The 17,977-nt window shown below is 40.9% G+C and overlaps 2 protein-coding genes across 5 annotated transcripts in view; one reads left to right on the top strand and one right to left on the bottom strand.

Moving 5' to 3' along the window:
- The window catches only part of DTNBP1 (dystrobrevin binding protein 1), a 72,863-nt gene extending 62,339 nt beyond the window's left edge, over positions 1–10,524 (top strand). For both annotated transcript variants that reach the window (XM_035549640.2, XM_035549641.2), the window contains exons 8-10: positions 2,488–2,643; positions 4,573–4,716; positions 9,625–10,524. In XM_035549640.2, the coding sequence (XP_035405533.1) occupies positions 2,488–2,643; positions 4,573–4,716; positions 9,625–9,872 (548 nt within the window). In that variant the 3' untranslated portion in view covers positions 9,873–10,524. The remainder of the gene's footprint in view (positions 1–2,487; positions 2,644–4,572; positions 4,717–9,624) is intronic.
- A 1,635-nt stretch (positions 10,525–12,159) lies between these two features.
- JARID2 (jumonji and AT-rich interaction domain containing 2) overlaps positions 12,160–17,977 on the bottom strand; it is a 210,940-nt gene continuing 205,122 nt past the window's right edge. Inside the window, exons 16-18 of one of the 3 annotated variants that reach the window (XM_035549637.2) lie at positions 16,255–16,438; positions 14,585–14,692; positions 12,160–13,135 (exon numbers count right to left, since the gene is read on the bottom strand). In XM_035549637.2, the coding sequence (XP_035405530.1) occupies positions 12,959–13,135; positions 14,585–14,692; positions 16,255–16,438 (469 nt within the window). In that variant the 3' untranslated portion in view covers positions 12,160–12,958. Of the gene's footprint in view, positions 13,136–14,584; positions 14,693–16,254; positions 16,439–17,480; positions 17,784–17,977 lie in introns of those variants that run through there. The other 2 variants (XM_035549638.2, XM_050708616.1) reach the window with 2 other exon arrangements.

Below are 17,977 nucleotides of genomic sequence, written 5' to 3'. Positions count from 1 at the left end.
CACTTAATAGACTTGCCAGGTCTATTCGGTATTTTATAAACACATAAAAATTACTCTTGGATTATGGGAAACGTAGTTCTGAATAGCTTTGTGGGGGAAAAAAAAATATATATATATATATGCACCTGTTTTCTGTTGCTGCAGCCATCCTTAACATTTCTGATAACAAACAGAAACCCCAGGTGTGGCAGTTTGTTTTTGCCTAGCCAAGCAGCAGCTTTTATTCTACCTGGCAGAGTGTGAAATCATGCAGCGAGGTTCCCGATGTTAACCCTCTACGGCTGACTTTGGAGAGCAAGCCTAGGGGAGCTCTTCAGCTAGCGTGTGTGGAGGTTTTTTGGAGCATGTCAGTACAGCAGGCAACTAACTTAGCATTTAGCTGTGGCCAGTGATAGTTGCAATAGTTAACAGAACATCTGAGGCAAAAGAAAAAAAAAAAAAAGATAATTCAGAGCTAGGAAAGTTATATCGGTCGCATATGTTTCTTGGAGACCGTCTCTATTTTGGGGTTTAAAATATCCTGAACATCCACTATAGAGTGCAAAACTGTCAGTATATATTAGAAGATAGGAAATTTCTGTTGTCAGTGAGAGCCGCTGGCTTTTATTATTACAATTGAGTAGCATTTCTGCCCCATCCACAATGCTGTAAATAATTGCTTATCATTCAGGACTGTAGTGAAGGGCTTGCTCCAGGGAATACAGAGTCCTTGTACACAGCGGTGTAATTGATAATAAAGATGTGTTGACTTAAAGGAAAGTGCTTTCCTTATAACGCACTGATCTTTTACTTCTGAAATTTGCTTTAAGAAAAAGATTTCAGCTTATTTATTGATGGTTTAATGGATGTTTGGTTTGTCAGTCCAGTTTCATAGCTCCTTTTGGCAATGATCACAGCTTGGTTGCTTCTCTGTGTGGACTGTGACCTTGATGCAGGCTACAGGATGAATTACTGCTCTCTTAATATTTTTTCCTGGTTTAATAAAACATAGTTTCGATTTTGATAGTACTCCATTATGGTAAATGCTTTTAATTAATTCCTTATTTTAAAATATCATTAATACAGCATTTTCCCTGGAAGATTGACATGATGCTTATCCTAGAAAACGTTATGCTCTTTCAGCATTTATCCGTATGGATGCCATATTCTAGCTGTGTCTGTCTGATGTGTGAAAGCTTGGAATTTTTTACCCAGCAGTACTTGTTGGAGCGTTCCCTAATGGGTAGAACAGCCCAGAGCAGCAGCTCTTCTTGCCACCCCCACCCTTTCTATCAGCTGCTCTGCTAGCAGTTTCTTTTTTTTATTGTAAGCAGAGAGTTCATGAGACCAGTTTGGACAAATGGACAGAGAACTTTGAGGGGAACACTTCCCGTTTGTATATTTCTCCCAAAAGCATTTTTGCTAAAGCATATTCTGGTAGTAGTCTGGCTACAGTTAGTACTTCAACAGCTAAGATCTTATCCTAGAAGATGTTATTCTTCACTGAACACGACAATTCATTTCTTTGTACATCGTCTGCCCAGTGACTCCTGTAGAGCCAAACGGCTGGAAGGAGATCTTCTATTGATACACAGCTGAATACTTGTTTCTCTGTAGAAATAAGGAACTACTGGAGACCCGGCGTTAGATATGTAGAAGCAAATTTGGCTGTCACTGTATGTCTGAACAAGTTATGCAAGCTGGCCTTTTCTGTTTGGTACTGTCTTAGTATTTCATGGCAGTTAGCTCTGCTTGTTTGGTGTCAGTATCATCATCATCTGGCCCATCCTTCACAGCTGTGTACAAAAAAAGACCCTATATATTGCTATTGATGACTGTGTGCTGTTGTCATTGAAAACAGTACTGCTTACCTACCTCATGTCGAGTCAGGCTGCCTCTGCAGCTTCTCTGGATATGCACCTGCACTACATCCAAGATATTCTTCAAGATATTTTCCCAGTCTATCTGGAGGCTGACAAAACCGGAACATCTCACACAGATATGTGCATACACACACGTATATATGTGAATCTCGACATTCGCATCTATATGCATACACACATATATACATATACATCTTTCCACTTGTATTAGTAATGGATTGTGATGAAAATGTGCTGAAACAATCAAATTATTAATTTTGTGTGTGTTAGGTATGTACAATAGCAGCAGCAGCATCATTAACTGATTCTGAAATCCTGGTTATTGATAGATAGTGCTTTCAGGCGTTACAGTTTATGCAGTTCAAGAAATCTGCATCTTGCCTCAGGATAAATAGTTATATCACTTTAATGTTAAGATTATGCTGCCTGATACAGTATTCTTAGCCTGTCAGTTTTAAAATATAGTTGCAAAGCACAGAAGTCTCCTTTTTATAACAGCCTGTGTTAACAGTCTGTAACAACAGTCTGTCACTATTGAACTTAGCTGTAGCTTTCAAATTTTGAGAGGCAGGGGGATACACATGATTTATTTATTTTGTTTGGTTTTTTTTTGTTTTATGCTCAGCTGAGCTGGATGCTGAACATGCACAGAAGGTTCTGGATATGGAGCACACCCAGCAGATGAAGCTAAAGGAACGTCAGAAATTCTTTGAAGAAGCCTTTCAACAGGACATGGAACAATACCTCTCTACAGGATACTTGCAGATAGCAGAGAGGCGAGGCAAGTTTTAAAATACCTTATGTATCATCCACAAACTCACAACTTAGAGAATGTTGTTTAGGGGTCACAGCCAGCAATGGGTTTAATTGTTTATAGCTGAAGCATTGCGATGTCTACATTCTTCCTAGGTGGAACTGAAAATTTAGATAAGCTCTTAAAGCAACCTTTGGGTCCCAGGGGAATTAGACACCTTAGAAAATCAATCAGACTCTCTGCTTGTTGTCTGAGGAAATGCAAAGCTCTGAGGTACATCTGGAATAGCACTCTTTGCAGCTCATGAGAGCATCCATATCTTTGAAAATGTGGATAGAGGTGATCACTTCTGTGCACTCAGGTTCCAAAGCCTGGGATCATCACCTGGCAGAACATGCCTCCGAAAATTTTTAAAGGTGTAGGCAAATGTCAGTGTTGTCTTTCAAAACAGTTCCCAGATGGTAGCTTCTTACATTGTCTGTGTAATATGCAGAGTATGTGATTTGGACATGAGAAATATAGATTAAGCTCTCCTTATTATGAGTCAAGTCTGGCATCTCCCTGCTAGTTAAAGCACAAGAATGCCATAGACTGCAGACACTTCTGTGGGGGAGGTATCCATCTGTTGGCCCAAAAGGTTTGTAGGACCAGAAAGAAAGCAGGAGATAACGTCATTCGTGTAGCAGGAAAAATGTAGAGATTTTGTCCCTGCTCTGAGACCAGGTCTGCTGTCATTTGCAATGCTGGAGCAGGGAATACAATCCAAGATTTTGATTTCTCTGCACAAGTGCTGTAAATACTAATCTGCAGAATGCTCCATATTGGTTGCTTGGACAGTCTTCTGAGAAGTGGGATATGTAAGTTTTAATTTCCTTTGGTCTAGGAATGAATTGAGTTTGCATCTCCTAGTTTCTGATGAGTGTGTGTGTGCGTGTGTGTATATATAGCCCACTCACGCTAAAAATCAGCATTGTCACTGCTGCTAGTGGATGCATTACTCTGTTTGAGAGAGATGGATACATGCCTTTCTGAATTTCAGCTTTGTAGTATAATGCAGAACCCATACATATAAAATAAATTGTTTCTATGAAAAATTTGATCCCACAGTACATGTAAAACTATGGTATTTATGGAAGAAAAAAACCATCAAGTGACACAATTTTATGTCGGTTCAATATGAAGGCTTTTAATAGTGTAATTGTTAAACTTGTATAAACCATTAAACTGTTAATTATATTTGATATTACACATGGAGCAATTGGACTTAAATCTCGAGAACCCCCGAACATTCTTGTTCTGTGTTTGTATGCTTTATTATTCAAGGAATAAGATGCTCACCCAGGTATTTAATTCCCTTGTGATTTGTCAGTTTTATACTGACAACAATAAATAGTTTGCTTGAATAATTAATGCTGTGAAGTCCCCATGCTGGGAGAAGACATTGGGCATCAGCCTAGGCTTTGTATACTGCTGTCACTTGTTGTACTGATTGATTGAATGAGGATGAATGACTGCTCGCTATTAATTCTTATTTCTAGTTTCCATATCCCTTGTTTATTGACACTTAGTGATTGTGTGTTTAAATGTGTGTTGTTTTTTTTTTTTTCCTCTGAAAACACTTTTAGTTGAGGGGAGTGCTGCAAAATGGAAAATTTCAGTGTTTGTCCCTGAGCCTCACCTTATCCTATTTCTGCTGTTATTGCTATAAACATTCTTGCTAAAAATGTTTAGTTTTTCAAAAGCTTTAATGGACATTAGTTTCACAACAAAGATGGCACAGAGAGTTTTTGGATTTGGGCTGAGATTGCTGCTGAGCAATCTGATGTGTGTGTGCTCCTTCCATATCTGGTTTAATTATTACTAATGCATACAATTATAGCAGCTATTAAAGCCTTTATAGGTAATAACGTTGTGTAGCTGATTGTCAGTCTGCTCATTGCACTATTTTTACTACAGAACCAATTGGCAGTATGTCTTCCATGGAAGTGAATGTGGACATGCTGGAACAGATGGACCTAATGGACATGTCTGACCAAGAAGCACTTGATGTCTTTTTAAACTCAGGAGGCGAGGACAATAATATGCTTTCTCCCATGCTGGGTATGATACTAGTAATGACAGTGTGCTTAGAACCAAAGTGATAAATCACCAGAATTGCTCTAATATGAAATGAAGTTACCTCATAAACCATTACGTAGATTTAATATTTTTCACTAGTGGTTTTCAGAATGTTCCTCTTAAGTTGCGATACGAGAGAGCTTGCTTCTGGACTCTGTCTGGTTACTAAAACTTCATCTCATATATGGATAGGTTATGTGTTACATGAAGTTTTCTGGTGCATTTTTCTTGATATGAGTTGATAGAGGTCATTCTAACAAACCAAACATCAACAGAACATTTGCAGTAGTTAGGTTTTTGTTTTTAAGACTGCTTTCTGAAAAATAGATTCAGAATTTGGTATTTTCAAGTATATTTGGACCAGTTGTATAATGCAAGATCTTCAGTGAGATATATTCAGAAACCTGATCAAACGCAGCAGTGCATATGTATAAAACAGTTCTGGAAGCTTCTAAAGAGTGATTCTGATACTGCAGCTCTTTCACGTAGCCTTCTTACCGCTATTGATATTAGTTACATTGGATTAAAGAGTAATCCAAAATTTGTTTTATGTGTTCTGATGAACAAAACCAGATGTAGGTTTTGGTAAGCTGCAGCATGATGGAGGAGTCTGCTTACAGCAAGGCATTAGTAATTCTGGACACTTTATCCACTAGGGAAATGTGTTTTCCCAATTAAAAACTTATTTTAGTACTAAAATAAAAGAGCCAAAATGAGTTTTCCTGGGGAAGATGAAGAAGCTGCTTTAAATGTACTTAGATTTCTTTTGAAAATACAAGTTGAAATATTTCTATAAAAGTACTTACAGTGAAGGAACCGTGCACTCTAAATCCTACCCTATATTTTGGGATAAGTAAAAGAAAACTGTTAAGAATATCCTGTGGTAATTTTCTTCCTCCTTATTATTACCTGCTGTGAACGCAAAAAGCTTATGGAAAGTGGTGAAGGCATGTGATAACTAAAGGTTTTTGTTTTACTGCAAAAACTAAATTCAGATGGCTGGTTTTCGATGAACATCCAGTTCATGTTATTAGTAAAGTTAATCACTGTTTGAGCATGCAAGTAATTACAGAAACCAGGACTGTTTTCCCTAGGCTGATTTTGGCAGATGTTGGATCAAGAGGCCTCACATCTTAACAACAAACAGTGTAACTGGATTAGCTAAGGAAGCGCAGAATCTACTAAATGTGGTTGGTTTTTGCCTAAATAGATTTAAAATTTATTAGCCTTTGAAATAACTGTATTCATTTTGTAATGTAATGCAAGTATTACAGTGTATATATATTTATTATATACACACACACTGTAATATAATGCACTAGTGCTATAATGTTCTAGCACTTTATATTAAACACAGAGGTGGGATGGGCTTGCAGCAAGACTTGCACAGTTGTTACTACTCAGTGGAACAGCCTTGTGAATCTTACTTTCATGGCTCCAGACAATTCATTTCACTCTAAATTAGAAGGGTTGTTTTACTTGCTCTGAGGACCTTGTGTCCTAGTATCAAGTCAGATGCACAGCAGTCTTCATTCTCAGAAAAATTAGATAACTCTTTCCTTTGTTGTTGATTGTGCTGGCAGTGGAGAGGTGGGTTGGTCAGGGAAAGATTTCACTATTTTACTGAGCACCACAAAAAGCAGGTAAGTTATGTAACTTGTTAAAAATGAAAATAAGCTTGAGATGTTAAAATGTTTTCAAATTTGTCTTGCTATAAACGGTGCCAGTTTATGGGCATTGGTTTTGCTACATTTCATTTTAGCTAGTAAGCTGTACTGAAAAATTGACTCATCTCTGCCACTCCAGAACACTCCTGGGTGTGTTGTGTCGGTTAATCTAATGCATGCAGGTGTGCACAACATAAAGACAGGTGTCTTTGGAAACAGCTGTCTAGTGTCACTTGAGCTCAGTATCAATTTGTGTTACCTGAGGAAGCGACTTAGTAGACGTGACAGGCATCCTGGACACAGTCAGTCCAGACACGCTGGTCAGCCATCAGTGGTGCATGTTGTGCCAGGTCCTGTTTGAACTCGAGACCTGCTGAGGAGACATTTCCCCCCGGAGTTCCTGTGTCCCAGAGAGGCTAAGGCAGTGTCACCTGCAGGGCTATTTGCTGCCCGAATTTAAGTCCAGAATTTAAGATTGCAGACAACTGGGGCAAGAAGCGTGCCCGAGCTACACCTTGTGTACCTTACCTCTAGTAGAAGCAGCTTCTGTTGCCTCCAGATGCTGTTACGGTGGTTTTCTCATTAAAAATAGACTCCGAGTTACTTGGTAAGACTGTGAGGAGCACTTATAGGGCAATGCAGTGTGAACTGTTAGGCAGGGCTAAGGTGTTGTCATCAGCTCATTTCTACCTGGACTGTCTTGAAACTTGTTTTTAACAGCACTTAGATGTACGCAAGTCAATGGGGCTGGATGGGATCCACCCGAGGGTGCTAAGAGAACTGGCGGAAGAGCTGACCGAGCCGCTTTCCATCATTTATCAGCAGTCCTGGCTATCAGGGGAGGTCCCAGTCAACTGGTGGCTAGCAAATGTGACACCCATCTACAAGAAGGGCCGGAAGGTAGACCCGGGGAACTATAGGCCTGTCAGTTTGACCTCAGTGCCAGGAAAGCTCATGGAGCAGATTATCTTGAGTGTCATCACCCGGCTCTTGCAGGGCAACCAGGCGATCAGGCCCAGTCAGCATGGGTTTATGAAAGGCAGGTCCTGCTTGACGAACCTGATCTCCTTCTATGACAAAGTGACGCGCTTAGTGGATGAGGGGAAAGCTGTGGATGTGATCTACCTTGACTTCAGTAAGGCTTTTGACACCGTTTCCCACAGCATTCTCCTCAAGAAACTGGCTGCTCGTGGCTTGGACTGGCGTCCGCTTTGTTGGGTTAGAAACTGGCTGGGTAGCCGGGTGAATGGTGGTGAATGGAGTCAAATCCAGTTGGAGGCCGGTCACTAGTGGAGTCCCCCAGGGCTCAGTGCTGGGGCCGGTCCTCTTTAATATCTTTATCGATGACCTGGATGAGGGCGTCCAGTGCACCCTCAGTAAGTTTGCAGATGACACCAAGTTAGGTGTATGTGTCGATCTGCTCGAGGGCAGGAAGGCTCTGCAGGAGGATCTGGATAGGCTGGAGCGATGGGCTGAGGTCAACTGTATGAAGTTCAACAAGGCCAAGTGCCGGGTCCTGCACCTGGGGCACAACAACCCCAAGCAGCGCTACAGGCTGGGAGAGGAGTGGTTGGAAAGCTGCCTGGCAGAGAAGGACCTGGGGGTACTGGTTGATAGTCAGCTGAATATGAGCCAGCAGTGTGCTCAGGTGGCCAAGAAGGCCAACAGCATCCTGGCTTGTATAAGAAGCAGCGTGGCCAGCAGGTCTAGGGAAGTGATTGTCCCCCTGTACTCGGCTCTGGTGAGGCCGCACCTCGAGTACTGTGTTCAGTTTTGGGCCCCTTGCTACAAGAAGGACATGGAGGTGCTCGAGCGAGTCCAGAGAAGGGCAACGAAGCTGGTGAGGGGTCTGGAGAACAAGTCCTACGAGGAGCGGCTGAGGGAGCTGGGCTTGTTCAGCCTGGAGAAGAGGAGGCTCAGGGGCGACCTTATCGCACTCTACAGATACCTTAAAGGAGGTATGGTGGGGATTGGTCTATTCTCCCACGTGCCTGGTGACAGGACGAGGGGGAATGGGCGAAAGTTGCGCCAGGGAAGGTTTAGGTTGGATATTAGGAGGAACTTCTTTACTGAAAGGGTTGTTCGGCATTGGAATGGGCTGCCCAGGGAAGTGGTTGAGTCACCATGCCTGGAGGTCTTTAAAAGACGTTTAGATGTAGAGCTTAGTGATATGGTTTAGTGGAGGACTTGTTAGTGTTAGGACAGAGGTTGGACTAGGTGCTCTTGGAGGTCTCTTCCAACCTAGATGATTCTGTGATTAAATAATCCCACAGGGTTTTTGAAAGTATTTTCTCACAAAGGTTACTCAGTGCTGACGTTGGGTCCTCTAACAGTTTCTAGGCATAGCAGGTAAGAAAAAAAGGGCTTTAAATGGTAGATCAGATATAAAGAGAGTTCAGGTGCTTCCCCATTTTCCCTTATTTACTGCCAGAAGTGGCCAGAGAAGAGGATATAAGTAACTTTGAAATCTGAACTCTCAAACTAAGCGAACACCATTACATTGAATTTGCTTAGAAAAAGTCTTTTTGCATAGGATATAGAGGAAGCATAGTCCTAAAATCCCATTACCAGTTATTTGAGCTATACTACAGCTTTACGAAAGGAATTCTGTCATGCTGTAATGCAAGGTTCTGTTTTGCTTCTGCATCTTCATTTTCAGTCAAATCTGGAGATTGCTTTTATTGTCTGTCTTCCAGGTTATTTGTGGCTTTGGTTGTGGGTTGTTTATTTTCCACTCCGGGTTTTTTGTGTCATCCTGTTGGATGGGTAGTTGGTGGAGTTTTGTGGGGGATTTTCCTGTTGGTGCTGATTCTCAGCACATGCTGAAGTCTGGATGGACTTTACGAGTCAGGGTTAGGAGGATGAGTAAGTAGTCTTGGCAAACAGGGCATCAGCTATACCTCTTAACTGCAACAGGACGTAACACCCCTGCAATCTTAAGTTATTTGATCTCAAGTATTAGCAATACTAGAGTGAGTTAGAGACATGCACACCATCAGAACCATATTAAAACCAACTGTGACTTATACTTGAGAACAGTGTCAGAAGATCCCAAAGGCAGCTTTGTGTTTTGGGAGATTATGGCATCTCGCAAAAGCACTGAAAGAAGCAAAGGAGCTTAAACGCACTCATAAACCAGCTTTGAGTTGAGTTAATGTGCTGACTTCTCAATTCAGAGCCAGAGCTTGATTGTTGTTGTTGTTGTTGTTTTTCCAACTGTAAGGGCCCGACTCCAACACCTATGTGAATGAGATCAGTCTTCAGGTTCCGAGCCAGTCTGAGTTACGACAGAAACTGTCGTCGCTGTCATCAACCTGTACTGATTCTGCCAGCCAAGAAGCCAGTGAAGGGGAGTCTCCAGTTATTCAGTCCGATGAAGAAGAAGTTCAAGTGGACACTGCTCTTGCTGCTGTAACTGAAAGAAAGGGTGCTTCAGATGTTAGTGATGAAAGTGACTCTCAAACTATTTGAATCTTAAAACCATATCCTTTAAGAATGACTTCGGAGTGAATGAACAAATGAATGAGGAGCTTGCCTGTGTAACAATTTGCTAACCAATCGTAACAGCCAGATCTTTTTACTAGTAATACAGCCTTTTTACAAAATTGCCAGTCATGTGGAGGTTGGTTTTTAAAAAACAAAATGCCTAAAGCACACACACTTTAACAGTAGTCTTGGGGCTCAGGGGAGCAGTAAAACTTTTGTATATACCATGTATAAAAGAATTAAAGGGGAAAGATGAAAGTTACTATGACCACTAACCTTTAAATGGCTGATGGGAAATACTTAGATTTGTTGTATATTACTGAACCCAAATTGTTCCTTGCATGTTTTCAGCTGCTGCAACTGAAGATTTAGGATCCAAACCAAAATGAAAAGCTATTTTCTACTCTTTACTACCTACTGTCTGCCTACTGCCTTTGTCTACTAAAGCAGCAGTACCTACTCTTTCACACCTCTTATTCAGGACCAACTTATTAATCATAGGTGTTAAGTAAAAAAAAAAAAGATATCAAAGGAGGAGAGATGCATACTGAAATGTTTTACTCCTTGTGGAGCAGATACCATAGCATTGTATAAGCTTACTCCTCTTTTGAGATAAAATAAAGTATTTCTATCCCAACCATGTCTTTTACTTGATTACCCAAATATTTTCTTCATGACAGTGAACAGAGGAGACTAATTCAGCAATCAGAAAAAGTGGTTATTTATACTGAGCACCAGTGTAATTTACTTTTCCATGGTAACATCTGTTTGACTACACTGATGCAAGCCAGCAACTTAAGGGAAAGGAAGCTGAATAAATTATAAATTAAGTGAATACATTTTACAAAATTTAGGACCTATAGTCATCATCTTACTGCCCTCAATTTTTTCTGCAGTCATTTTCTCTCTGAAATGGAGGTCTGAACCTGTCTAACACCTGTTTCTTGTCAAGTCTCACACTCTGCAGGGATCTGCTCTCCTTTGAGAAGTTTCCTGACTCCTGCTCTTCATGCACTGAGAAAAGGAATGTAATCAGAAGCAGCGTAAGTAAAAGGATGAGCTGTGACATAGATCTCTTCCAAGGCCTTTCCCTGACAAATTAATGGTTGGGATTGAGGTATCTCCTGCTGCTAGCCAGCTGGGATGTGCCCAGTTTCCTTAAGGACTCACTGCATCTCCTAGTATCTGACAAAGTGTTTCCTCACCTTTAAGATGTGCAAGCTAGAAGCTCGCTACCTATGATCAGATACTTAGTATTTAACCAGCATTTGTTGAAAGAAATCTTTCTTGAAGGAGCTTGCTTTACTCACTCACTTTCCAGAAGACAGACAAAGTGTCCAAAAAAGTTTTGTTTTTTTATTAAACCTCGTAGTACAAACCTGGAAAGTAAACAAAAAACTGGCAATAAACAACATGAAGTCTTTCCGTACAAGGAAAGAGAGCAGAGCAGCGCTAATAAATTAAATGTCAAACTGTAAGCCATAGTCAGAAGTTTACTGTCAAGAGGGAAAAAGTACACAGCAAGGCCATAAAAACCAGACAACCACATTTGAAAACACTTGACTCTGTTTATGTTATTGTTAAATATTCCAAAACAGTTCAGTCTTCTGCAACAACAACCAACAAATTGTATTATAGGACTTTCCTGACAGTCACCACTGGCAAGCTCAGTGCAATATGGGTAGCTACGGTATTGTTGAATTCAATTACGAAACAAAACAGTTTGTGAAAACATTTTCCCTTTTTTATTCCACACATACTGTACACACAACCAGAAAAGGGCAACAGCTACTCCATTATTATTTTTTGTTGTTGTTCAGTGATGTAAGCAGCACTTATAAATGTTACAAGAAAAACCCTGTAAGCATCCAATCCAACCGATGAAGAAAGTGAAACGTAAGGCTTTTCTTCATCTTGTCTCTTCGCCATCCCTCCCCCCACCCCAAGAAAAGGCTCAAGTATTTAAAAAAATTTACAGGCATATGTACAAAAGGTGTGATTTTTTTTTTTTGTTACAACATGAAGAGAAAAAATAGACAAGATGAAAGCAAATGCATTTTCACATTCAAAAGAAATATGCAGACCTGCTAGTGGCTCTAAATGTGATCATATAATGAAACAAATTCAAAACAAAAATTAATGCTCGACTGTGTAAAGGTGTGAAAAACAGCAGTGGAATGGAAATGGAATGTTAGAAAGATTGCACGTCTATGACAAAAGAAGCACTTATGGCTTCAATCACTTTTTTTTCTTTTTTCTTTTTTTTTTTTAAAGGATGCTATTGAAGGGTTTTTGATAAAGTAGCCAACAGCACCAAAAAATAACAGAATGGATTTCCTAATGAAATCAGGCACAGTTTTCCCTCACATGACTCCTCAAGGCAGGCAGTCTTTTTTTTCCTTTTTTTTTAATTTTTATTTTTTCCCCCTCAAAACAGATGCATAGTGATGTGCTGGTAAAAGAGAACATACTCCAAATCTCCTCCTTTTGCCTACAGTTAGGAAACAAAGTCCATCTTCAGCTGCCAAAACCTCCCAAAGAAAGTGTGTATTCTCCAATTTAAAAAATTACAAAACTCATCTTGCTGTGACAGAATAAAAGACAGCCAAAGTAAAGCAATTTCTTTCAAGTTTTTGTCTCCTATCCCTTGTCTCTCTAGAAAAATCTGCTCACATGACTGGAGAACAAATTATAAAACACATCAAACTTTAACCTATTCAAAAAATGGGTTAAAAGCCTTTTTTCACAGTTACCAAAAAGGCTTTTTATTTTTTCAGCCATAGGGACAATACAAATTAATATTTTATCAGCCCCTTGCCGGTTTTAAAACAGTGAACATACGGCAGTTTAAAAAAATCAGACTGCTGTATCTATCTATTCTAAGTACAAAAAAAAAAAAATTCAACAGTTTAATGCTAAAACAAAATTAGTTCTCTAAAACCAGAAGAAAATCTTCTTTAGAGCTAGTGCAAAGACAGCTTGTATTCTACAGCAAGTACTCCAAACTATGGTATAATAATTACAAAAAATATATATAAATTGACAAAATGAGAGTGTTGGCATCTTCAGGATTAACTTGAAGCACTTTTGGATGAACTGGAGGATGAAAGCCTAGATGATGGCACGTCAACTGTTGCTCTCTTACGAGGTCCTCTTTTTGGTGTAGGCTTGCTGATACAGTTCTCAATGCTGCCATTTTTACCAGATACTTTTCCACAGATTTGATTGACTAGACTGATTATTTGTTCCTGTTCAGAAAGTGGGAAAAACAGAACACAAATCAGCACTTCTTCTTTATCCAGGCACTTCTAATTGACATATAGGTAGTTCTGCCTTTTTGACTGAAAGCACCCAAGCAAGACCAAAAAAAAAAAAAAAAAATCTACTTAGTGAAATTTCCCCACTCCACCCTTAAAGACAGTAATCAGCTACTACACAACTACAACTGGTACCACACAGGAGAAAGGGCTGTGGGTTCGTGGCACTGTGGTAAGAAAGAGGAGTCCCTGACCAGCACATCCGAGCATCTTGGCTACATCGCCACTCCTGATCTCATTATATTCAGTGATTTGATGAAGTTTGGGGGAGGGTGGCAATTTATCTGAATTGTCTTTCCCATCCTGGTAGGAATTTTGGGAAGTTAGTTTTGTGCAAGGTTGAAGCAGACTCCTAATTAAGTATAGCCAACAGTTAAAAAACAGCTTTAACATATGGCATTTGACATGCAGGCTCTCTTTCTCCCCCCCTATGCACAGCCCTCAAAAAAATCATGTAAAAACCACCAGGCATGCATTTAGCATCTTTCAGAAGTGCAGAAACTTTCTGACAGTTTTTTCATTTGAAAAAAAAAAATAAACATGCAGTATTCTATGAGAGATTTTTTTCTTTTCCAATGCAGCCCAAAATACCTTTGTAATTATAAAACCTAGCAAAAATTATTAGTGTATGTGATTCTGATGAAGACTGGCTTTGAAAACCTCAACAGTTAGCAATTCTATTGAAAACACAGGATATAAGAGACTAAACAATCTCAAGAATAAAAGAAATACATTTAGATTTCTAAGAAGCTTCCTGAAACTCTTCAGTGTTACAGAGCCTACAATTAAAATCAAAGCAAGCCACAGTGGCACGCTCTTTCCCAGACTCACTCTGACCTTCTGTTTTTTTTCTGGACCCCCGTGCACATACATCAGAAACTGCTGAGACATCTGTCTATGAGCAGCTTGTACCAGCACTGATCTTAAGAGCTGATTTTGTTTGCCCAGAACCCAGGCACAGTCCTACATCGTCAGTTTGAGTTCATTTGTGCTTTACGCCAAGCCATTACTGGAACTCTCATCTAGAAGTACTCTACAAGATCACTTTAGAAGGTTCAGGTTGGACCTCTTGTAAGTCAAGAGTGTATTTTCAGCTACCAACAGACAGAAGTTATCATATAGCACAGAAGTGACCATAAATGAACCGAACAAAGCATAGCGTCATGTTTTACAGCACCCCAAAGCATTAAATGGCATCTCTGATCTCTACCACCTACTGATACTTCAGGTTTCATCTTTGTAATCATGTTTCCCTCTCTTTCTGCTACTGAGATCATCACAAAGCAGTCTCCTGAGGCCTTGTGATGACAAAGAGCTAAGTCTAGTCCTAGGTTTTCAGTACAAAGGCAACCAGCACCACAAAGCTACAATCGTACAGACCTCATCGTAACGGTACATCATTTTCAGTCCCCGACAAGACTTCTGTTTTTCCACATGCCGCAGGGCACACTCCAAGCAGAAGACAACATTTTCATTCTCCTGTACAACCTATCAAAAGAGGAAGGGGGAGAGGGCGGGATATGCAGTAAGCTCCAAATTGTAGTTGTGTTACGCACACAATATTTCCCATTGTAGTATGTGACTTACTGTACCTGTACCTCACTATAAATTAGTGAAGGGAGGAGTAAACAAGATGCACATACACTGTGCAATGATCCAGAATGAACTAAGAAGAAAGTATATATTCCTTTTTGAGTGCTAATGCTGACCAATACATACTAATTAAAAAAAAAAAACAAACACCAGTAGTAATGAAGGATGACTCTAAACAATGTTACATGTATAAAGCTTTACTTGTATCTAATATGTACCCTAAACGTTTCTCAAAAGCAGCAGTTTCCCATTACTTTAAATGCTGCCTTGAATAAGAATAAAATCAGAAGCTTAGCCACAGGATTCCCTAGCTACATCTCATTCAGCAGAGGTCACATTTACTCAGCTGGCTAGCTGCCAAACAAACAAATTCAGCTTGGAATTTGACAAAGAAGTTGACCTGTTGTCTCTTACTGCTGTTAAGAATGACAAGGAAAAGTCATTCCCTTTTTTACACATATACAAGTTCATCATCTCCACAGCAAACTGACCAGAATTGGAGTTTTTGGTAGGTTCAATTTTTTTTAAACCCATTTTGAAGTTAGTTCAAGGTAGTGCTGCTTAAAGATGTCTTAGCTGCTCAGTGGTTTAAAGACATGGCTAAACAGTGTATTCTGTCATAGGGAGGGACAGCTACATTGCATCATTCAACAGTAACATCGTATTTCCATCAAAAAATTAACATCTCTAATGGAAAGAAAAAAAAAAAGATGACAGGAAAAAAAGGGCTGAATATGGACACACACTGTATCATATTTATTTAAGTATTTGATCTTGGCATGAGGTGATGCATAAGACTGTGGGAGGGACTTTCTGTATATTTAATGAAGCTGCTGCATTTCTGGTTGTTCTGTATACAGCTAAAAACCTAAAGGTGTTACCAGGGTGGTTGGCACACCTTTGGAAGCCAACAGGCAGGTACTTCTACAAACAGAGAAAGTTCACAGGCATGACCTCCTATTTTCCAGTGGACAGGTTGTCAAGCAGGATCTTAGCTTGACAGCTAGGACACATCTACCCTGCAATTTGCCTTGCAGGGAAACTAGAGCAGCATGAGCTGTACCTGCATGCCTGAGACTCAGGGCATACATTTGAGTTCCCAGCTCATCCTGAAAAGCGTTCTGCCACGACTTACTGCTGTGGGCAGCCTGCAGGTATTTTTGTTACCCTCTTAGTGCAATGCAGACATGCCTGTGGGTGTCCAAGAGCGGCTCAGGTGGCTCCTTCAACCCTTCCTTACAGGGGGGGAAGCCAGCTGGCACTAACTGTTGTCCTCTGTCACCACTGCCTAAGGCGATAAGTATTCTGACACACATCAACATCTCTGCAGCCTGTGCGAAGTGCATGAGATGACCCTGTAAGTCGTGCATCTTCTCTCAAACACTTACAGTCTATTAGTGTGTTACAAACAGAACAGGGGGCGCGGTACCCCAGCAGCGGCTGAGGATTTTACTTACCATGGAAAGATAGCACAAGTGCTGACAAATCTGACATCTTCTCTCTGACGTTTCTAACTGCAACCACTTTCGAGGCTTTTTCTTTCCATCCACCCCCGTGCTGCTGCTGTCGTGGCTGCCATAGCGTGCTGAAGAGTGGAGACCTGCCTCATAAAGCTGCCGCCGCTGCCTCAGCTCCGTGTCCCTGTGAATATTGGATGCAATTAGTAACTGGGATTTCCTCATAACACCACAAAGCCAAGTGTAATCACCCTTTTACCACGATCATCACTGAAATCTTAGCTGCACGCAGCAAAGCCCTGAGCGTTATTGGAGTTTGGTGCCATTCCCTACGCATGGTGAGAGAGACAGCCAGCACCACAGAAATGCTGCCTAATTGCAAAAGTCAGCTCAGGCTTTTAACAGCGACCGCTGTATCAAGCCAGTGGTTCTCAAACTGCTCCACAAAGAACTGGGGACTGCCGAGTGCTTCCTCGAGGTCGGTGGGGCATGTGGAGAGCTGGGAGATGTGGCTAACGTGACTGCCTTCCCTGAAGTTGCCAAAAGCCACCTTGAGGAGGAGCCGATGCTGTCAGGAGTAACACAGCCACCTTCATCAGGAGGCAGAGATGAACCAAGGACCTGCTGCCCTGAGGTGCTTCAGGCAGGGAAGGGGGACCAGGGTGGGTGGCTGTGCCAAAAGACGAAGATCTTGCTGTACACCCAAGGGAAAAAGGAGGAGATGTCAACTAAGAATAACAAACAACAAAGCCCTCTAGCCGGCCTTCACCCGCTGTGGCCAGTGTGGCCAGTGCTTCCTGTGCCGAATTACACAGCATGGCGGGAGAGCAGGTCGGGTTGCAGCTGGGAGGAAGACAGCGAGTGTGGAGTGAGCTGAGCAGAAGGGGAGAATAAAAAAGTCTCACCACCAGAGACAGCTGAAGAGGGGTGGAGAGCCATGCTAAGCAAATGGCCTGGGGAAACTGAGCAACCGAGGCAGGTCAGGAAAGGAGGCAGCGAAAGATACAACATACAAGCAAAACAAAACAAAGAAAAAATACATGGTGCATTGTTCCGCTTTGGTTGTTTTTTTCAGGTTGGTTTGGGATTTTGTTTTACATAAGCAGCCACGGGAAGGACTGAGATTCTCCAGAGAATTCCAACCTCGGTATAAGAACAAGTTTGAGAACCACTCTGATAGAGGTCGATGTGATTTCTTACAGCAAGCACCAACATTTCTGTTTCACCTTTCGCACTTGCAGCCTTTTCCTCTTCAAGGAAAAAAAATGCGCATGGAAGTGATTATTCCTGCAGGGGAACCAGCTGCAGGTAAAGCAGTCAGCACACCTGGAAGGGGGAGTCAGCACACCTCTTTGTATTTCTTTCTGAACACTAAAACAACACATGGGCTGTATTCCCCTTCAATATGTCACTGGAAACTTTCCAAATGAACATGCTAGTTAGTTAAATACAGTTTGTAGATTCCATTCATCAAAACTTTCTTGACATCTCGAGTACCAGTTGTCACAAACTTGAAAGATAGGTAGCAACTACATGGTAGGGAACAAAAGAGAAGAACATTACACAGGAAGCCAGGCAACATTATATTTTCTTTTTTTTTTACCTATCTTTAGAGAAACCCTAAATATGTTTCCTTAATCACTGTGGAGAGAAAAAGGAGTGTGAAGCTTTTGTTGTTAAAAACGTTCAAATGCTAATACAAGATGCATGAGCACCCATGCAC

The sequence above is a fragment of the Cygnus atratus genome, chromosome 2 (genome assembly GCF_013377495.2).
Source record: "Cygnus atratus isolate AKBS03 ecotype Queensland, Australia chromosome 2, CAtr_DNAZoo_HiC_assembly, whole genome shotgun sequence".
In the NCBI taxonomy this organism is placed as follows: domain Eukaryota; kingdom Metazoa; phylum Chordata; class Aves; order Anseriformes; family Anatidae; genus Cygnus; species Cygnus atratus.
The sequence above is the reverse complement of the archived record's forward strand: the minus strand, read 5'-3'. Positions and strand labels throughout refer to the sequence as shown.